Raw genomic sequence first — 17,483 nt, forward strand, 5'->3', positions numbered from 1 at the left:
CTTGTCACCTTGCAGTAAACGGTGACAGATACCTAATTTGCAGATGGGAGCCATCAAACTCCCGTAGCCTCCTGCATTGTTCAAGAGAAGTTCCTAGCACTGTGACAACAATTTACTTCTAATTTTTTGAGGATTTTGGAGATCGTTGTGTAGCTGGGGGATATACATGAGCAAGAGATGAAGAAGGAGCAGCAGCAGTAACATCTTCCAGTAAGTTTCACAGAGTCATAGAATCGTCACATCATTCCCTGAATCGAGAAGGCAATGGGTTCTCCAGCTTTCCCCAGCTGGGAACCAAAATCCTCACCACCTCTACGTGCTCACCTCTGCAACCTGAGTGAACACCTACGAGCCCTCCACAGAAGACATGGACAGCTTGGAGCATCTACTCCCACTGTAGCCCCATGCCCTGCCATTTCAGTGCCCACAATCCAGTTTTCTCTCGGTAGGCATTACCCGAGCCCACTCCTCACTCGGAGCTTGTCAGTGCACTAAACCCAACATCACACCCAACTGTCCTCCCCACAGATTGCCACCAGCAATTTCTACCTTTTACCCTCAAGTGAAGTGACCTGTTTGCTACTGTCCCTCTCTAGAGCACACTGACACATCCCCTGCCCTCCTGCAGCCTGAGCTGTACAGACCACAGTTTGCAGCACGCCCTGGCAGCAGCTGGGGCTGCAGTTTGGGTACTTGCACAGTAAATGTCCTCTCTCCATTCTCAGCTGCTCCCAATTTTGTGTGTCCCACATTTCTTCACACTTCGAGAATCTTGGTCTCATCAACCACAGTTTTTAAACAAAACACAGCTCACCACACCACTCCCTGAATCAAGAAGGCAACGAGTTCTCCAGCTTCCCCCAGCCGGGAACCAAAATCCTCACACACCCCCGCCTGCTCACTTCTGCAACCTGGGTGAACACCTACGAGCCCTCCACAGAAGACACAGGCAGCCCGGAGCATCGACTCCCACCGTAACTCCACGCCCCGCCGTTTCAGGGCCTGGACAGACGGGACAGCGCGGGGGAGCGTGGCTGCGGAGAGGCTGCGGAGAGGCTGCGGAGAGGCTGCGGAGAGGCGGCGCGGCGCGGCCGAGGGAAGCACCGCACGGCCGGGCACCCACCGCCGGGCCCGGGGCGCGGGGCCGCGCCCACCACCCACTGTCAACAGCACCAACTGTCAACGGCACCGTCAAACGCCGCCGCTCGCCCCGCCCCCGCGGCCCCGCCCCCCGGCACCTGCCACGCGCAGGCGCAGCCCCTCGCGACACCTGCCTGCAGGGCGGTTCCCCGCCGCCAGCGTCGGGTGCGCGGCTCGCGGTGACGTCACAGGCGCCGGTGGGTGGGTGGGGTGCCGGGGGTAACGGCTGCGCTCCGGGCCCCGCCCCCCGGTGCTGCCCGGCTGGGCCGCGCCCCTGCCCCGCCTCCCGCCAGCCCGGCCCGGCCCGGCCCAGCTCCGCCTGCCCGAGCGGCAGCCCGGCGGCCGCCACCGAGCCATGGCGAGCACGGCGCCCCCGCAGCCCCGCGGGGAGCCCGGCGGCGGGCGGGAGCGGCCGGAGACCCTCGAGGAGCGGGGCGCGGCAGGGGATGCGGAGCCAGCGGAGGTGTCAGGCGGGGCGGCCGCGGCGCTGCTGGGGGAGACGGGGCTGGCGGTGGGCTGCTGCATCGCGGCGGCGCTGAGCTGGGAGCGGCCCCTCCACAGCCTGGGCGGCTTCGTCTGCGCCAACCTGCTTTTCTGGTGAGCGAGCCTGGCCGGGTGGGGGCCGGGGTCGGGACCGCCCCCCCGGCGAGGAAAGCCCCGGCCCGCTGCCGCCCCGCCCGGCCACGGGCGCCTCATACCCCACCCCTCGTCCCCCAGGAGGAGCGTTTGCTTTACGGCCCCCTTCCCCAACGCGCCCCCCGGCCACCTTTCGAGGGGCGCTGACCCGGTCCCCCTGCTCGTCCCCAGGGAAGGTCTTGGTTTGCTCTTCACCCGCGCCATCCCTTGCCCTGCCCCGGCAGCCGCTCCCGGGCAGGGTATGGCCCCGACGCTGTGTGCATCTGCTTCACCGGGTCCTTTCGCCCTCTGTGTCCGCTTTCTCCCTTCCCCTCTATGTCATAGACCAGCGCGGAGCCTCGGACCGGGCTGACCCGGGCGGCTGCGGCACGCCCCGCCGAGAAGCCGTATTTCTTGCAGCGGAGATGGGCGCTGGGCCTGCGTTTCTGTACAGAGTTTTGAACCCTCCTGAAACGAGGCCTCGAGCCTGGAGTTAGAGCTGCGCTGCTGATGCTGGTCCATTACTTCAGAATTCATCTTGGGTGTGCGTGCTTTTCCAAATTGGTGGCCTACTTAGTGGAGGCTTTGCGGAGTGGGGACAACTGGAATATAACTGCAGTGCACTGATTCGCTTTTTTTGAGTAAGATTGTTTTAGTCAGATACAGTTTTGTTGAGTAAAACCTAGACATGAACAAAGGGACGTGTTCATTGTTATAACAACTCTTCTGGTTGTTTCTGTAGGAAAAACTTGTCTTTCTATGCGAAACTTCTTCAGGACTTTCCCTTGATCTTATGTTCTGCCAATGCCAATGTTTTTCATTTTCTGATCTCCTGAAATGTTGCTGTATGCCTACTTGCCCATGTAAAGCAATTTATGTGTTAGGGCTCTGTCTAATAATACTGTTAAGACTCTAAAACCGAGTTGTGTTTCGTCTCCTGTGGCTAGAATTGCCTCCTTTCCTCTTAAGCAAATGAAAAGCAAACAAGTGAAGAGGTGGATTAGTTGCAAACTCCACTTAGTTCTCTATAACCGTAACAGTGTGATGTTTAAACATGAGATCTAATCCATGGAAAGATAATTTTCTGAAGCTTTGCTTTGTACAAGAAAATGTCTCAAAATCATTTCATCTTCTTTAATCCTGGGGAGCAGTGTGTGTGATGTCTAATTTAGGTTGACTTTTACTATCTGTCTCGCTCTTAAATATCCATGGTAAATCCTTTCATTGAGGAAGTTACATGGTTTTGCTCTCATTCTCTGCTTACCTCAGAGATCTTCTGTTCTTTCAGTGATTTGGAAGGGTGATAATGCTTTATGTTGCTTTGTGAAATGGCTCTGATAAAATTTTCAAGGACAGCATCTGACAGAATACATTTTTTTGTCTCAAGGAATAGTAGCTGCTGAGCAACCTGTTTGCTGATATTTTGTCCGAGTTGGATCATGAGCAGGGTATATAGTGTATACATTATTATGTAATGCCTATAGGAAATCTCCTGTGATAGTTTTGCTGGCAGCTTGTTATGTGACGAGTATGTGAAGTTATTTTATCAAAATTTGTAGTTCACTCTACTTTCTTACTGTCAAGATGAGTCAGAATGGCAAAAGTCAGGGCAAGGATTGCTTTTGTTTTGGTAGTATTGTACCTCAGCAGGAAGCTCGCTATTCTAGTGCTGGGGAGATTTCAGAGGTGGAGACAAACTAGGAAATATGTAGAGGCAGTTATGACGGCCAGTAAACTTCTGTGGTTTGAGACTGAAGATCTTCAGGAAGGATCTTGTTAGCAAACCTATGAAACCTGACACTTTTGAAAGTGAAATAGTTGTTTAAATCCAGCTTCTCATTGCCTTGATTTGGTGTTGGCATCGTGTTTGCAGCACAGTGTGTTTACTCCTTCTCCTTTTCTTGTTTGAGATCCATCTGGTCAGCCTGGTTTGTGATGACTCAGCCAGGCACTACTGATTCAGGACTGAGAACAAAAGTTCTCCTCTGCTGCCTCTGAAGTCTCTCCTAACAAGAGCCTAGGCTGAAGGAGCATTTCCCAGTTACTGTTTCATGTGCCTCAACTTTGTTGCGTGCCTGAAGATATCCCCATCCCTCTGCAGAGGTACTTGCATTCCCAGTGTGTCAGGCCTCTAATCACAGTATTTCTCAAAGCTGAAAAGTCTGTACGGCTGGACAAGAGACTTCTTTTACTATATCAGCAATAGCATTGGTGAAAGAGAAAGGGAAGGTGAAGTTTATTTTTTTTTCTAAAAGTTGAGAAAGCAGTGATAGTTCTTTCCTCCCATTCCTTGAATTTTGGTGGGATCATCTTTTTCCCTCACAGTTAGTTTAGTTCTTGTATGTATTGCATTCAAAACACTTCATGTGTAAACTGTTGCAGTAGGAGCTGCTGAGGGTCAACTATTTATCTGATGTCACAAAATCCTCTGTTTGTTTGTTTGTTTGTATTTGATTGTAACCTCTTTCCCATTAAAGATCTTTCAACCATGACACTATATAAATGCATTTTTGATGTTTGCTACTGAAATAATTTTCTCATAGGTACAATACATTTAATTTCATTCTGTTTTCTTTCATTTTTAAAAAATATTTCTAACAAATCATCATGCACTCTTTAACAAGGCTTAAAACAACTACTTCTTGATTGTGACTTCAGGACCTTCTTAGACTAGGCAGTACTGTACCATTTTTCATTTTCCTTGGATTTGTAACATAAAGGCTGCGCTAAACTTCAGGCCCTGAAAAAGCTAACGTGATATGCTTTACTTCAATGTTTTGAATAAATGTATCAAATACTATTTGTAATACAATTTAAATTTTAGATATACCGGCATATTTAGTGAATCAACATTTCATAAAATTTTATTTAAAATGAATGAAACAAGGCTGGCAGTTGAAGTAGAAAGAAATCTGGTTATTGAAAAAACATTTGCCACTTATCACTCCCTTTATTTCTTCACTATGAATAGGTTTAAGCCCACTGTCCCAAATGACCCTAATTGAAAAATCTATACAAAGAATAAGTTTCAAATATATATTATTTAGCACCTAATCATCTGAAATGTGATATGAATTCTATTTTTCTGTTGTACATACTTTATAAACTGAAGTCAAAATACCACATGAGAAAATAACATTTTTTTTTCCCTATTTTACACACATAGTACTGAAAATGAGTGATTTGCCCCAGAGCAGAGAAACTCTATGCTGATGCCAGAAGTTTAGTCCAGGTATTCTAAGTGTTAGGCTGCTGACTGATAACTTTCAGTCTTAGGTTAAATCTTAGACAAATATTCATAGTCAATCTCAGATTTTAAGTTAGCATTCTAGCCTAATTATTACTTTGTATGTGTGTATGGGGTAGGAGGGATAGTGGCAGCTTCTCATTTTTATTCTCCCAATCTGTCATTTTAAATATTTCTACGTGGTCACGGGGACAACTTTATTTTTAGTAATTCTGTACCGTTAAAGGTCTTTGGTAGTTTGCAGATATATCCTGTGTTTCTGCAAGTTCATCCTTAGATGCACCAGTTGCCCAAATCGCTGATTTCCTTGGGGTTTCTTGGGAAGAGCAGCAGTAGAAAGACTCGAATGTAATAAATGGGTTTTTTCTGTTTCTTTCTCCTTGTGGAAAGAATTTATTGCATTACTCTGTTGGCTATTCTCATTGCAAATATACATATTTGCTGCAGTCTGTTATTAACAACATTATATGATGTTATTGTATTGGATGAACAAATGAACTGAACAACTGTGTAAAGGACAAGTATCATTCCTTGATTTAGACAGGTGTGGTAGTCAAATTTACCATTAAAAATAGTGTCTTTCGTCATCATCTGTACTCGGATTTTTTTATTGTTGTTTAGTTTGAGACCTAATGAGTATTTTTATTGTATGGGATAATTAATTCATCAAGGGAGGAAACAATATTTCTTATAACTGAACTGGCCAGGTGCATTGCAGGTTATTCCAGATATAAAACCTAACTGGTATTTAAATGTTAGTAACAAAACCACATTCAGAGGTTTGGTGTGCTTTGTTTTGTTTTAAGTGTCCAATTTGCTTTAAGATTTGTTATTGAAATGTTTCTTACTTGAAATCTCTGCTTGGCAATGATAATGCTTACCATGGAGAGATCTCAAAGTGCTTTTCACTAATTTATTCTTTTGACGTAAGAAAATAGTACTGGGCCAAGCATTTATCAGGTGTTTGCACACAAACTGTAAATGCTGCTCATGCTACATCTTGATGGATAGCTTGCCTATAGAGCAGAGTTTCTGCACATTCAGAGCAGTGCGTATACACAGTCCATGCCTGCATCTAGATTTTTATTCTTTGTTACGGGAAAGAAGCTATTGGAGATGCAGCATGTGCATTTGTATAGCCGTTCATAATTCTATACATGTTTGGTATGGCTATGTCATTATGTTCCATTTTGAGTGTTTGAGAAAGGGGACTCTGCATTTCTGCCTGCTGTCAACATTGACCGTGGTACCGCTGGAAATGTAGTCCTCAGGGAACTGCTCAGTCAAACAAGACATCTTGCTGAACTTGGCATCCTGACTTTTAGGAAGTCCACTGCTTACTGTCCTGGTTTTGGCTGGGATGGAGTTGATTTTCTTCCTGGATTTAGTATGAGAAGAGTGTTTATATTGCACTGATGTTTTGGTTGTTGCTAAGCAATGTTTCTACCAAGTCAAGGAATTTTCAGCAAGAAGGCTGCAGGTGCACAAGAAGCTGGGAGGGGACATGGTTGGGACAGCTGACCCCAACTGACCAAAGGGATATTCCATGCCATATGGTTTCATGCTCAATATATAAAGCTGGAGGAAGAAGAAGGAAGGGGTGTGATTTTTGGAGTGATGGCGTTTGTCTTCCCAGTAGCCATTACCCATGCTGGAGCCCAGCTTTCCTGGAGATGGCTGGACACCTGTCTACCCATGGGAAACAGTGAATGAATTCCTTGGTGCTTAGTTGCCAGTTGGGGTTAAACCACGACACTCACAAAATGTTACTTTCTTCTTGGTCTTGTCTGTATTGTGGTCTTCTTATGCTAGTGATGTTACTCCTAGAAGGCTGGTGTGGTGATCATTGGTGTTTTTCAGTCACTGTAGCAGTACTGCCTGGGGGTTTTGAGGTTGGTGGTTGTTTTACTCAGCAATTTGTGTGATCTCTTCTTTAAGGATGACTCACTTGATCCTTGTAGGATCATGTGGCTTTTATCTATACAAGCCACTCCTCCTTACCAGCATGCCAACAGGTGTCATTACTAAGAAATTCACAGGGACTCTGTATAGATTGTATTGGCTATCTAAATTCAGCTTTTAATTTTACTTGAACAGCTCTAGATTTTTGATGAGTCAAGTTACTGAATTTGCAAATTGCAACATGTGTTTTACTCCCTGTTGCTTTAATTCAGTTTACACAGTAATTCAGAATCCCTTTTTTTTCCCCTCTCAGACTTAAGCTTTCCAAAAACTACACTCCAATCTGAGAGCATATTAAGCAAAATTAACACAGAAGGAATTAATTCTGCCCAAATTTAAATCCTAACAAAGAAACTACTTGGTCCAAAATACTTGCTTTCATTTAGAACATGTGTGGGAGATTCATCAGTGGTGCTGGACAGGAGGGAGATTAGCAAACTAAATTCAGTGAGAAAGAAAAATGCATGAAAATTAAGTGGATTGGATTAAGGAGTATTGACATTTTGAGGCCACTTTGTAGTATGTTGGCCTTTAGATCACTATCTTAAATTTGTAGTATCTCCCAACTTGGGAGAGTACATGACAAAATGTTTTTCTTCTTATAGCAACTAGATGCTAAATGTGGTTTTGAATTTGGGAAATTTCAGTCTTCAGCTGTCTTTGTTACAGTAGATCCTAGAGCTACCTCTTTAGTAATTTTGGGATTACCTTCCCAAAATCTAAAGTTTCAGGATAACACACAAGTGGATAATTTAATATAGATTGCCTCAAACTCTAATAAGAATTTCTCTCTCTTATCCCTTAAATAAGAGTAGTAGAATAAGTTATGTATTGACATATTTATTTTGTAATTATAATACTTTCATTATCAGAAAAGAGAAGAAAAAATTCTGGCATGGGCAGTTTTGAAATTCACTGTGCATCCATGTGAATGGGTTTTCTTACAGGGGTGCTAGTTTGTTTCTTCTAGTCCGATATTCTTAGCTTTTTCAATTTGCTGCCCTTTACCAAGTTTTTGTAATTTATTGGTATTGTGATTATTTTCTTATACCCAACTACAGTACAGTAATTTGCTGTTTGTTCTGCAAGCTTAAAAAAATGTTTGTGGGGTTTTTTTCTCCCCTAGAAGGTGATATTCCGAAATACGCTTTCTCAGGTAAAGCTAAAATTTTGATGGCAACACAAGTTGTGATGTAATTTTAGGGTCTAGTTGTTTTCACTCAGGTGGTTTTATGCTTATGTTCACTCTTCCAATACAAATTATTAAAACTTTTGAAGGCTTTGGAGGTAGAAAAGTGGAACAGAAAGTTAAATTAATTTAATTTAGTTAGCAAAAAATTTTAAAGCCATTACCTCAACAGCTTTTTAGTGACAGTTTGCATAGTTTGGGCTGAGAAATTGGTTTACAGGAATGAAAGTTGACATTGTTTAAGAGCCAGGCAGTGTTACATAAAAACCTGGACAGTTTACAACATTTTTCAACCAGTAAGATGAAAACAGGATCAATCAGGAAAGAAATCAAATGGGATAATTGAGGAACTGAGGGAAAGTGAGCATTACTGAACAATTTAGGACCAAATCCAGGATGAGGACTTTGTGGAAGGTGGAAATCCCAAACAAAGGAGAATAGATGAATTGCAGCATGGCTTGGGCTTGTTCTGTCTTGCCAAAACTTAGAAATAGTGTCTAAAGCAGTTGTCCTAAGAGAGAAATGATAGTTTCTTAATGTATTAACTCAAAATAATGAGACATTTCAAATAGTAAGTAGAACTTGGAAAACAATGGAAGTTCTAGGGGGATATGCTGTGCTCCATGGTAGATGCCACAGGACTAATGAGAGCATTAAAGGAGATTTAGGGCAACATGGTAGAGGTGGATTGTTTAACATCAAACTGCTGCTACTGTATGAGAAAATGGGATTAAGATTTCTTCTGTACTTTGCCAGAGTACAGGTTAATTAAGGTCATCTGGGCATATTTCTGCAAAAATAAAGGCAGCCAGGTTATTTGATGTATTTTGATATTCAATTCAAAATAATTTTAATTTCCATGGAAATACCATCCCCTGTTGTCACTGATGTAACAGTAGCATTTGATGTCATAGTAAACTCAGAAGGTATGTCTTTTAGCTAAGTCATTTAAACTTCCTCTTTCTCAATTTTTTATTTGATATACCCCTCTGAATGCAGTGTTACAGTAAATCTGGTCCATAAGCCACAAATGTTGAAACATGATTTGATAATTACTGCATTCTCCAAGAGGTTTCCTTGCAAACAGCGGGACATAATTTTGCAATGTGACATTTTATTATTGACTTGATTGTATTTCCCTGACCACTAATATACTTCCAAGTTTACCACCTTATAAGCAAATTTCTCTTTGGTGATTAAATGCAAAGCATTTTAAAGATTTTTTTTTGTAATATTTTTTGCTTAGAGAATTGTATTGTTTTCATTTTTATTTAGACTTATAAATAAGTTTAAAATGTTGTTTCTTTTAGCTGGGTAGAGAGTATGTTCAATTTGAATTCCTATCCTATGTGTTCCTAACTTTATTTAGAATTGCCCTGCAGCCTTTGCCTCTTGTCCTGCAACCTGTGCACAGACCCCTGAGAGGACTACAGCTTCCACAGGTGGCTGTCAAAGTAATAGTAGTTTAAGTCTGTGGAAGTCTGTTTATGACAAGAGGTTTATTTATTATTCCAAAGTCGTTATTCCTAATAATTTCTAGAAGGTTTTCTAAAAAACAGCTGTCCAGGTTTGAATTGATCTGTGCTTTCTGGCTGAACAAATATGATCTTAATCTTTTGAATAAAACCTGACAAATAAGCCTCTTGAATAAAGGGCTGATGACTGACTTGTCTTTGCCTTAACAAAGAAAGAATTAAGGAAAATGCTGTAAGTTTTAGAATATGAATCATGCCTCTACTGTTTGCTTTTTTTCTTGTTGTAGTATTGTTTGTTTGGTGGTGGTTTTGTGTGTGTGTGTGTGTTTTTGTTGTTGTTTTGTACTTAACGTTAAAATTGTTACTCTTCTAGGCACTATCCAGTGGAAAACACACTGCTGGCTGGCACATAAGTAATGAATCAACTGCTTTCCCATTCTTCATTCTATTCTGGTTGAAATATTTTATTAAAAATTGTAGATCTCTAAGTTCTTGGGCAGCATTCTTACTTAGAAAAAACTTAAAGTGAAAAAGGTATTTTTTCCTAATTAGTCTATACAGAAACTAACAGTTTTCTTCACTAAGTTAAAAGTAATTTAAACACTTTTAATGTACGTATTTCAAGAAGCATGCTATTGCAGTATTTCGCGTTTTCAGCTAAGCAGATATACAGTTATTGGAGTTCAAGCTGCCAGGCACCCAAAGTGATGGCATGCATATTTTAAATCTGGTTTTACAGAATATGTAGAGTAAATGGGTTTTGAAATTATTTTACTCAACAAAGGGTGCTTTTTCTAGGGGTGAGGAGGCTAGTTAGAGATAATTTATAAAGTCTTTGTTAATTCTAAAATTTTTGACAGCAGATATGCAAATGTATTTTCTTACATGTAATGTGTTTCCCTCTCTGCGACTGGTGATCTGCTGTACCACAGTTTTTGTGTATCTTTCAGACATGCGGATTGACAGTTAAATACCATATAAATATAATAAGATTCTACCAAATTCTAGTCTATAAACAGTTTCTACCATAAAAGTGTGCATAACTTGTTCTGCCTTAAGTGAGTATTTACAGCTTTTGTGCAGGCATGGGGAAAGGATTTTTGCACTGTAATTCTTGAACAAGTATCTAAATACTTTGGCTCAGACCAAGAGGTACTAAAGGAACAGCAGGCCAAATACTGGATTATTGAGTTTTGGATTTCAAATGTGTTGAATACCTGAGCATTTGGATTTTAATATTTATAGGTACTGCATTTTGATATTTACAGAGGCTTAATATGAAAATCATTTACATCTAAGAGCAATGCACATAGAAGTTGTAAATTCACATGTTTAATAGATGTAAAAACCAGGTTTTGCAAACCTGCTTTGGGATGTTTTTTCAATTATGCGAGTCAAAGTATTAAATTACATTTAAATAAAATATAGTTGAATTTAATATATGTTATTGCTTCTTGATTCACAAGAAGGGAAACAAAATTATTGAGCCGGTAATGAGTAAAAGCGTGAGCTTCCCGATGCTGCCTTTGCAGTGTATTTCAGCAGGGTTCTTCAGGAATTCTATTTCATGGTGTATTTAGAAGAAAACAAACCCTCCTCCCCTTCTCCAGGTTTCTCGCTTGAGACAGGCATCAGAATTTGTTGCAGCCAGACTGGAATTGATCACTCCAGCAGTAAGCATGGAAGAATGGTCTACATTCAGCTCCGAGCAGGAAACAGTTATGACCACATTTTTTCATTATCTACATGCCATCACTGCGGACACCTGAAACAGTGTTGGGGAACTCCCTGTAAGAGCAGCTGTAGACATACCTTTAAAATTAGCAGACAAAAAAGCAGAATATCCCTTGCTAGCAGCTGAGCGTTCTCAAAATGCCCTAGGAATACTTGATCTGTACAGGTGAGAGCCATTCTATAGCTGGTTTGTCTCATAGCCTGTGGACAGTTCTCACTTTTGTTGGGTGGTGCATCATAGCTGTGTCTTATGGAATAAGACTGGTTAGATGGAAAACTATGGCTAGAAGGTGTTTAGTAGATTTTTACCTTAGTGTTTAATGAGGAAACAACTCAATACTAACCTATGATATTTAAAACACAACAAAAATACAAAAATAGTTTTAGTTCTGGTTTTAAGATGTAAACAGGTATTGTTTGAGCACTGAACTGAAGTCTCCAAATCACTTATGCAGCCAATAAATGTGTTGTAATAGCTGATGGTGAAGCAAAGCTCCATGTTCATGTCTATGTTATACACAACTTTTATGTATTTATGTGGTTATTTCTGGAATTCATCTAAGGAGACATGATTATTAAAAGTGCACCTACTAAGGCTTTCCAGAAATAACTACCTCTGACTGATAATCTAAATTGTTGAATTCCTGAAGAAATATTTTCTTAGGTTTGCATTCGCAAAGTGCAAATCATTAATAATTCTAGAATATGTTGTAAAAAAATATACCTTCACAGCTGAAACAAGGCTTATATCCTCAAACTGATATATTTGACTTATAAAGTAATTTAGGGTATCTGTGCCTTCCCTGTATCTCACTAGTACAATTAAAAATAGCTGTTGCCATGTTGAGTTCATTGTGTTTACAGACTACACTGTTGCATGGCGATGTTTGCCTCTTGAAATTTCTTAGCTGACTTGCGCCACTTGGATGACTCTGTATGGTCAGGTTTGTGCAGCTAATTGTCTCAGGAGCTCTGCACTGGGAGGTGGCTACTTCTTGATGTAACAGTTCCAATGGATGATTTGTTGTGTTATTTAACACATCTTGTCAGTATTGACATATGGCCATCCCATATTATAAAGAGTTGGAGAAAAGACAAGAAGGACAAGGTACCTTAGCGTAGTTTTCTGTCTTTAAGTGATGCAGTGTTAGGTAATATCACATCCAGGAGCAAGTAAAGGGGTTCCGTAACCAGATTAGGCCTAATCTTTATTTTTAATGTGTTGCTCTTCTACTACGTACAGTCTTGCTTTTGCCACTGGGATTTCAGCTGCATTTGTTGTCTCATCTTTTCTTTCCATCTGACCTTCATGGCTATGGGAAGCTTATCAAAAGGGTATTATTTTTTAATTATTTTTATTTTTAGTCAGAGCACCATTCTTGAACTTAAATGCAACATTTCAGCAAAATGTGGAAGTTGCCAAAATACTGAAAAGGTTACATTTAAATTTAGCAACTTCTGAATAGGCAATAGAGATTAATGGCAACGCGTGCTTATTCGTGTGACACTAAAAATAAAGAAGCATGACTTGCTAAGAGAAGTCGCATTATGTTATTAGGGTAAATTTTTTTGTACTCTGTAGCTGTATGTAGGTAGGAAGAAATGAAGGTGACTGAAATGCTGAAGAGCAGGTAAGGTAGCTCTCAGTGGAATTTCAGAATGGCGTACTTTTTTTTTTTCAGTGAATCCCACACTCGTATGTAGTGTTGTATATATGTATTATTTTAAAATTGCAATAGAAATATTTTACCACTACACAGTTGAAGGATTTTAATTGTGGAAGTAGTCAAGTTTTGACTCTTAACTTTGCTCTTTAGAATCATTTTGGTCTAGCTGCAGTGCAACCAGACCGAGAAATAGAAACAGTTATGCCTTAAAGTTCTAAGTTCAGCATCTTACAGAAAAGGATTTGCCAGTCACTTTCATAGAGTGAAAATATAGTTGAGATCAGTATGGATCTTGGGAGGTCTCTAGTACAACCTTCAGCTCAAAAATGATCAGTACCTAATTCAGAACAGGTTGCTCAGGGTTTTGTCTTAACAGATTTCAAGGATGGAAATTCTACAACCCCTACGGGCAACCACTGCTTAATTATCCGAACAGTCAATAGTTGTCTCTCCTGTTTCTTTTTATAATAATGGTTTTTCAGTCTCTCATAGTGGAGGTCAATAGCAGGCTTGGCTCCATCAAGCCTACATTCTTCCTGCACCAATGAATATAGATTGGAAGGACAGCAGGAGCTCAGCTCATCTGAACTCCTCCTCAGAGTAGGTGCAGTCAGCTCCTCAGCTGCTTACCCACTCACGTTTTGGAGATCATACTCCGTAGTGGTCTGCCTCCTGCTTACTGCTTCCAGTAACTCTTTCACTTGGCTGCTGCATACGTCAGCCAGCACACATCTTTAACAGGTGAGGCCACTGGTACCAGCAAACCAGGGGAGAGGCTCGAGGCATTTGTTGTGTGCCCAGAAACCAGGTGGCTGTGTCCTTCCTCTGGAGCTGTGTCTGAGTGGAGGCCTCTCCTGTGCTGGGGATTCCTATTTCAGCCAGTGCTGGGGACTGAGCCCTGTGGCACCTCATGAACATTTTTGTTTAGTCCCATGCTGTCTGCAGTACAGATTCTTGCCCCCTTGTCATGCAAGCTGCCCTCTTAACTGCTAAGTCATTAAGTAAAATACATAATTCTATACATAGTTTTAACCTTTGCTTTCTGAAAAAAACCACAAACCTATCTCTCAAAATACTGAAAAATTTCGTGGGTGGACAAATCTTGTTACGTCTCTACTGATGTTTGTTACTTCCATTCTACTTGTAGAAGAAATTAAACACTTTGAAATTCAGTTTATTGCTTAAAAAGAGAGCATAAAAATTCTTGGATAAGTATAGCTATTAATTCTTTTACTAAACAGAAATATTTTGTGCAGTATATGATCATGTCATTCTGGAGTCTTTTGGTTTTGTCAGATATGTGTATGTGTTAGAAATACTTAAGTAAAATCTCTTCTTTACAAAGAATAAGGAGGATGGGAAAGCCTTACCTCCTAATAATAAACAAAAGTACCACTGAAGCTTTTTGTTAGTCTGGTTGCTATGCATCATGTTTGTAATTCCTGTAAGAATTTTGAATCCTTACACTGTTAGCATAGTAAGTTGTTTTCAGATCCCAGCTTTTTTTTATAAGTTTATGGTAGACATGAAAAACAAACAGTTGCAAGGGGACCTTATCAGCTTTTAACCAGTAAGGGCTTCAAGGGTGTAGATCTGTCTGACATGGCTTGCAAACAGTTTTGCTAATCCACATAGCTGGAGCACCTGCGGGCCGAGACGCTAGCTGTGAATGAATTTGTAAGAGATGGTCTTCCTTGCGAACAGCACAGTGTAAATAAACGCTACTGGAGTAGGGGAGGAAGGAGTGTGACAGCCTATTATGTTAAGGCATGAGAAGTCCAGTCACAACAATTCAAAGCTTTCCAAGTAAGTGGAGAGCCCTTGTTTGGCTACTACATTGGCTGCTCCAACTAGATTACAGGTTTTTTCCCCAAAAGATATGGAGCAGAAAGACTTCAGTATTGAGAAGGTAGACATAACTGGGAAGCATCTTTCAGAGAGGATGCTACCTTGTTAATCCTTGTTTGCTAATCCTGGGCCGCATTAGTGCAGTTGCTTTTAACAGCAGATGACAGCTGTGAAACTAGGAGTATAGTTTAGCTGTGAGCATAAAGTAGGTCAAACATGTTCTGAATATTTTTTGAAAGACAGGCTAAACCCTCTTAGTAAACATCTGATCTTACCTTTAACAACTAATAAAATGTGTCTGCATGTATGCACATGCATTCACACGCACACATACATAAATTTCAGTATTGATGTATTTCTTAAACCATTGAGGACAGGCCAATGGCAATTGCTAAGTTGGGGCATACTGTTTGATTCTGTAAAATATTAACGCACAAGCCACCATGAAGAACCTATAGAAGAGGCATGTTATTAAGCTCACATAACAGTCTGCATTTGTTACGAACTTCTGATGCCTAGAAGTTGTATGAAAAATTCTTTATTTGATTTTTCTCTACGGTGTCACATCTCCTCTCCTCCATTATCAGTAAGTTAAAGTAGGTTAGGCAAAGTCTTCAGTGCAGTTAAACTTGATCCTTAAACAGAATCGAAGTTGTTTAATGGTGAAGATTATCACCAAGAAAAACAGTGGGACAACATGATGTAAGCTTTTAGGAGTTTTGATTTAATGAGCTATGCTTGGGCAGCTTTGAAAGAGCTTAACTCATAATAATTTTTCTCTAAACTTCTCTATTGCTTTTCTTGAGCTGGCTGAAATAATTCAGAAGTACTGATTTCATACTTGTTTTTTGGTGTTTTTTTGATGATGTTGTTTTGTTTTTGATAGAGTAGTCTTATAATTCAAACTCTGCACAGATGTAGAAACCCTTCATATTCAGAAAAACTTGCATAGTGAGCTTATCTGTTTGTACTGGAAATTGTATCCTGGCCTCCTCAGGGTGATTGGGTATTATGAGTTTGTGTTAAATGTGAAAATCAGTGGCACATACATTTTATTTTACGCAATCCTGTTTTTTTGCAAGGAATACTGGAGCAGTTTTTCAAGAACTGCATTGTATCCTGAGCTTGTTAGAAACACCTGGAAGACAATTTTATTTTTAAAAATCCAAGTGTGCTTTATGGGTGTCTCTTGGCTTCCTCCATAGGCCATACCTGCTTCTCCCTTTCACTCCTCCCTCTTTCCTGCAGAAAAACTCTGCAACAGCAACTAGTTGGGTGGCCGATTGCCCTGTTTTCAAATCTGAAGTTTCTTGGAAACCTCCCAACTTTGTATGATTTTGTTTCTGTTGGTATTCTCATTTGATCCACTCCCTTGGAAGGTAGCTTCTTAGTGGCTTTGGCTATCATAAACTTTTTTTTTTAAGTTAATTGTTTTTTATTTTACCTTGAAAAAGATACTAATGTACTCATTAGCTATATTCGGATCTCTGGCTTAGTGTGTTTGAAACAAGCTATTAAACTACTTCAGCTTTTCTTTTTGTTTAATTGAATTTTAATTTGTACTTGCTTTGGATCCTTTTTTATGAGTTAAGATATTTGTCAGTAAAACAGAGAGAAGAGCTAATCTCCAAACACAACCTGAATAGCCAAGTCAGCATAGAACATACATTCTGAGTCTAGGTCTGTTTGACTTGACTAGGTATGTTCTAAAATTTTAATGTAATGAAAATCAAAATTCACAAAAGCTCATTATGAAGACAAGTTTTAGTATTATACCATGAGTTTTACCTCATCTTTGCATATGAAATAATCTGTATAAAAGTCTTGTGTGAACGTAAGTCCTATAGGAAACACAAGAAAATGTCCCACTTTTTTGGTATATGAATAAAAAAGAAAATTGTTTTGCCAAGACAATTTATGTCAATAAAGCCATAATTAATTTTAAAAGTAATGTGTCTTATGCAGTAATTAAAATATTTTGTTTTATCTAAGCACAGAGGAAGTATAGAAAAGTGTGGACAAAAATCTACTACAAACTCAATGTGTGTTTAGCGATTGCATCTTCAAATGAGACTGTCATGCTTGGAACTCTCAGTGTTTGCTTCCTGTGAAAAGGTTGTGGGAAGAAAGTAAATTAAATTATTGTAAAATCAGTCTATTTTTGTTCTTTTATTTTCAGTACTAATAGTAGCTATCAGTTTACGTATACTTCCAATAAGTTTAAAAGTATCCAACATTTATGACTTCTTGACATTCTAGGTTTGTTGCACTGACCCCTTGGAGAGTGTATCATCTGACTTCTCTCATAATACTTGGAATACTCATCCTTCAGATAATAAAGGATTTGGTATTCTCAAGGATAAAAGGTAAGGCAATATATTGATAGAGTTCCTTGCTGAAACACCTGCAATTCAGAGCATGTTGTTACTAAATCCACTTTAACATTATGATTATTGTAAAAGTATTGGCTAATTTCAGAGAGAAATAATATGTCTGTGATGATCTATTACTATTTTTAGTGAAGTTTTGCTGTATTTTATAGAAAAACTATTAGGAGATTTATTTTAGCATAACTGGTATCAGTAAACAGTCATTCTTTTTTCTTA

General features: G+C 40.1%; 1 protein-coding gene across 1 annotated transcript in view; it reads left to right on the plus strand.

Annotated features, from left to right (window-relative positions):
• The first annotated feature begins 1,448 nt into the window (after positions 1-1,448).
• The window catches only part of RETREG1 (reticulophagy regulator 1), a 70,348-nt gene continuing 54,313 nt past the window's right edge, over positions 1,449-17,483 (plus strand). Inside the window, exons 1-2 of the mRNA XM_065627325.1 lie at positions 1,449-1,737; positions 17,137-17,243. Of these exons, the coding sequence (XP_065483397.1) occupies positions 1,496-1,737; positions 17,137-17,243 (349 nt within the window). The 5' untranslated portion in view covers positions 1,449-1,495. The remainder of the gene's footprint in view (positions 1,738-17,136; positions 17,244-17,483) is intronic.

The sequence above is a fragment of the Caloenas nicobarica genome, chromosome 2 (assembly GCF_036013445.1).
Source record: "Caloenas nicobarica isolate bCalNic1 chromosome 2, bCalNic1.hap1, whole genome shotgun sequence".
Classification (NCBI taxonomy): domain Eukaryota; kingdom Metazoa; phylum Chordata; class Aves; order Columbiformes; family Columbidae; genus Caloenas; species Caloenas nicobarica.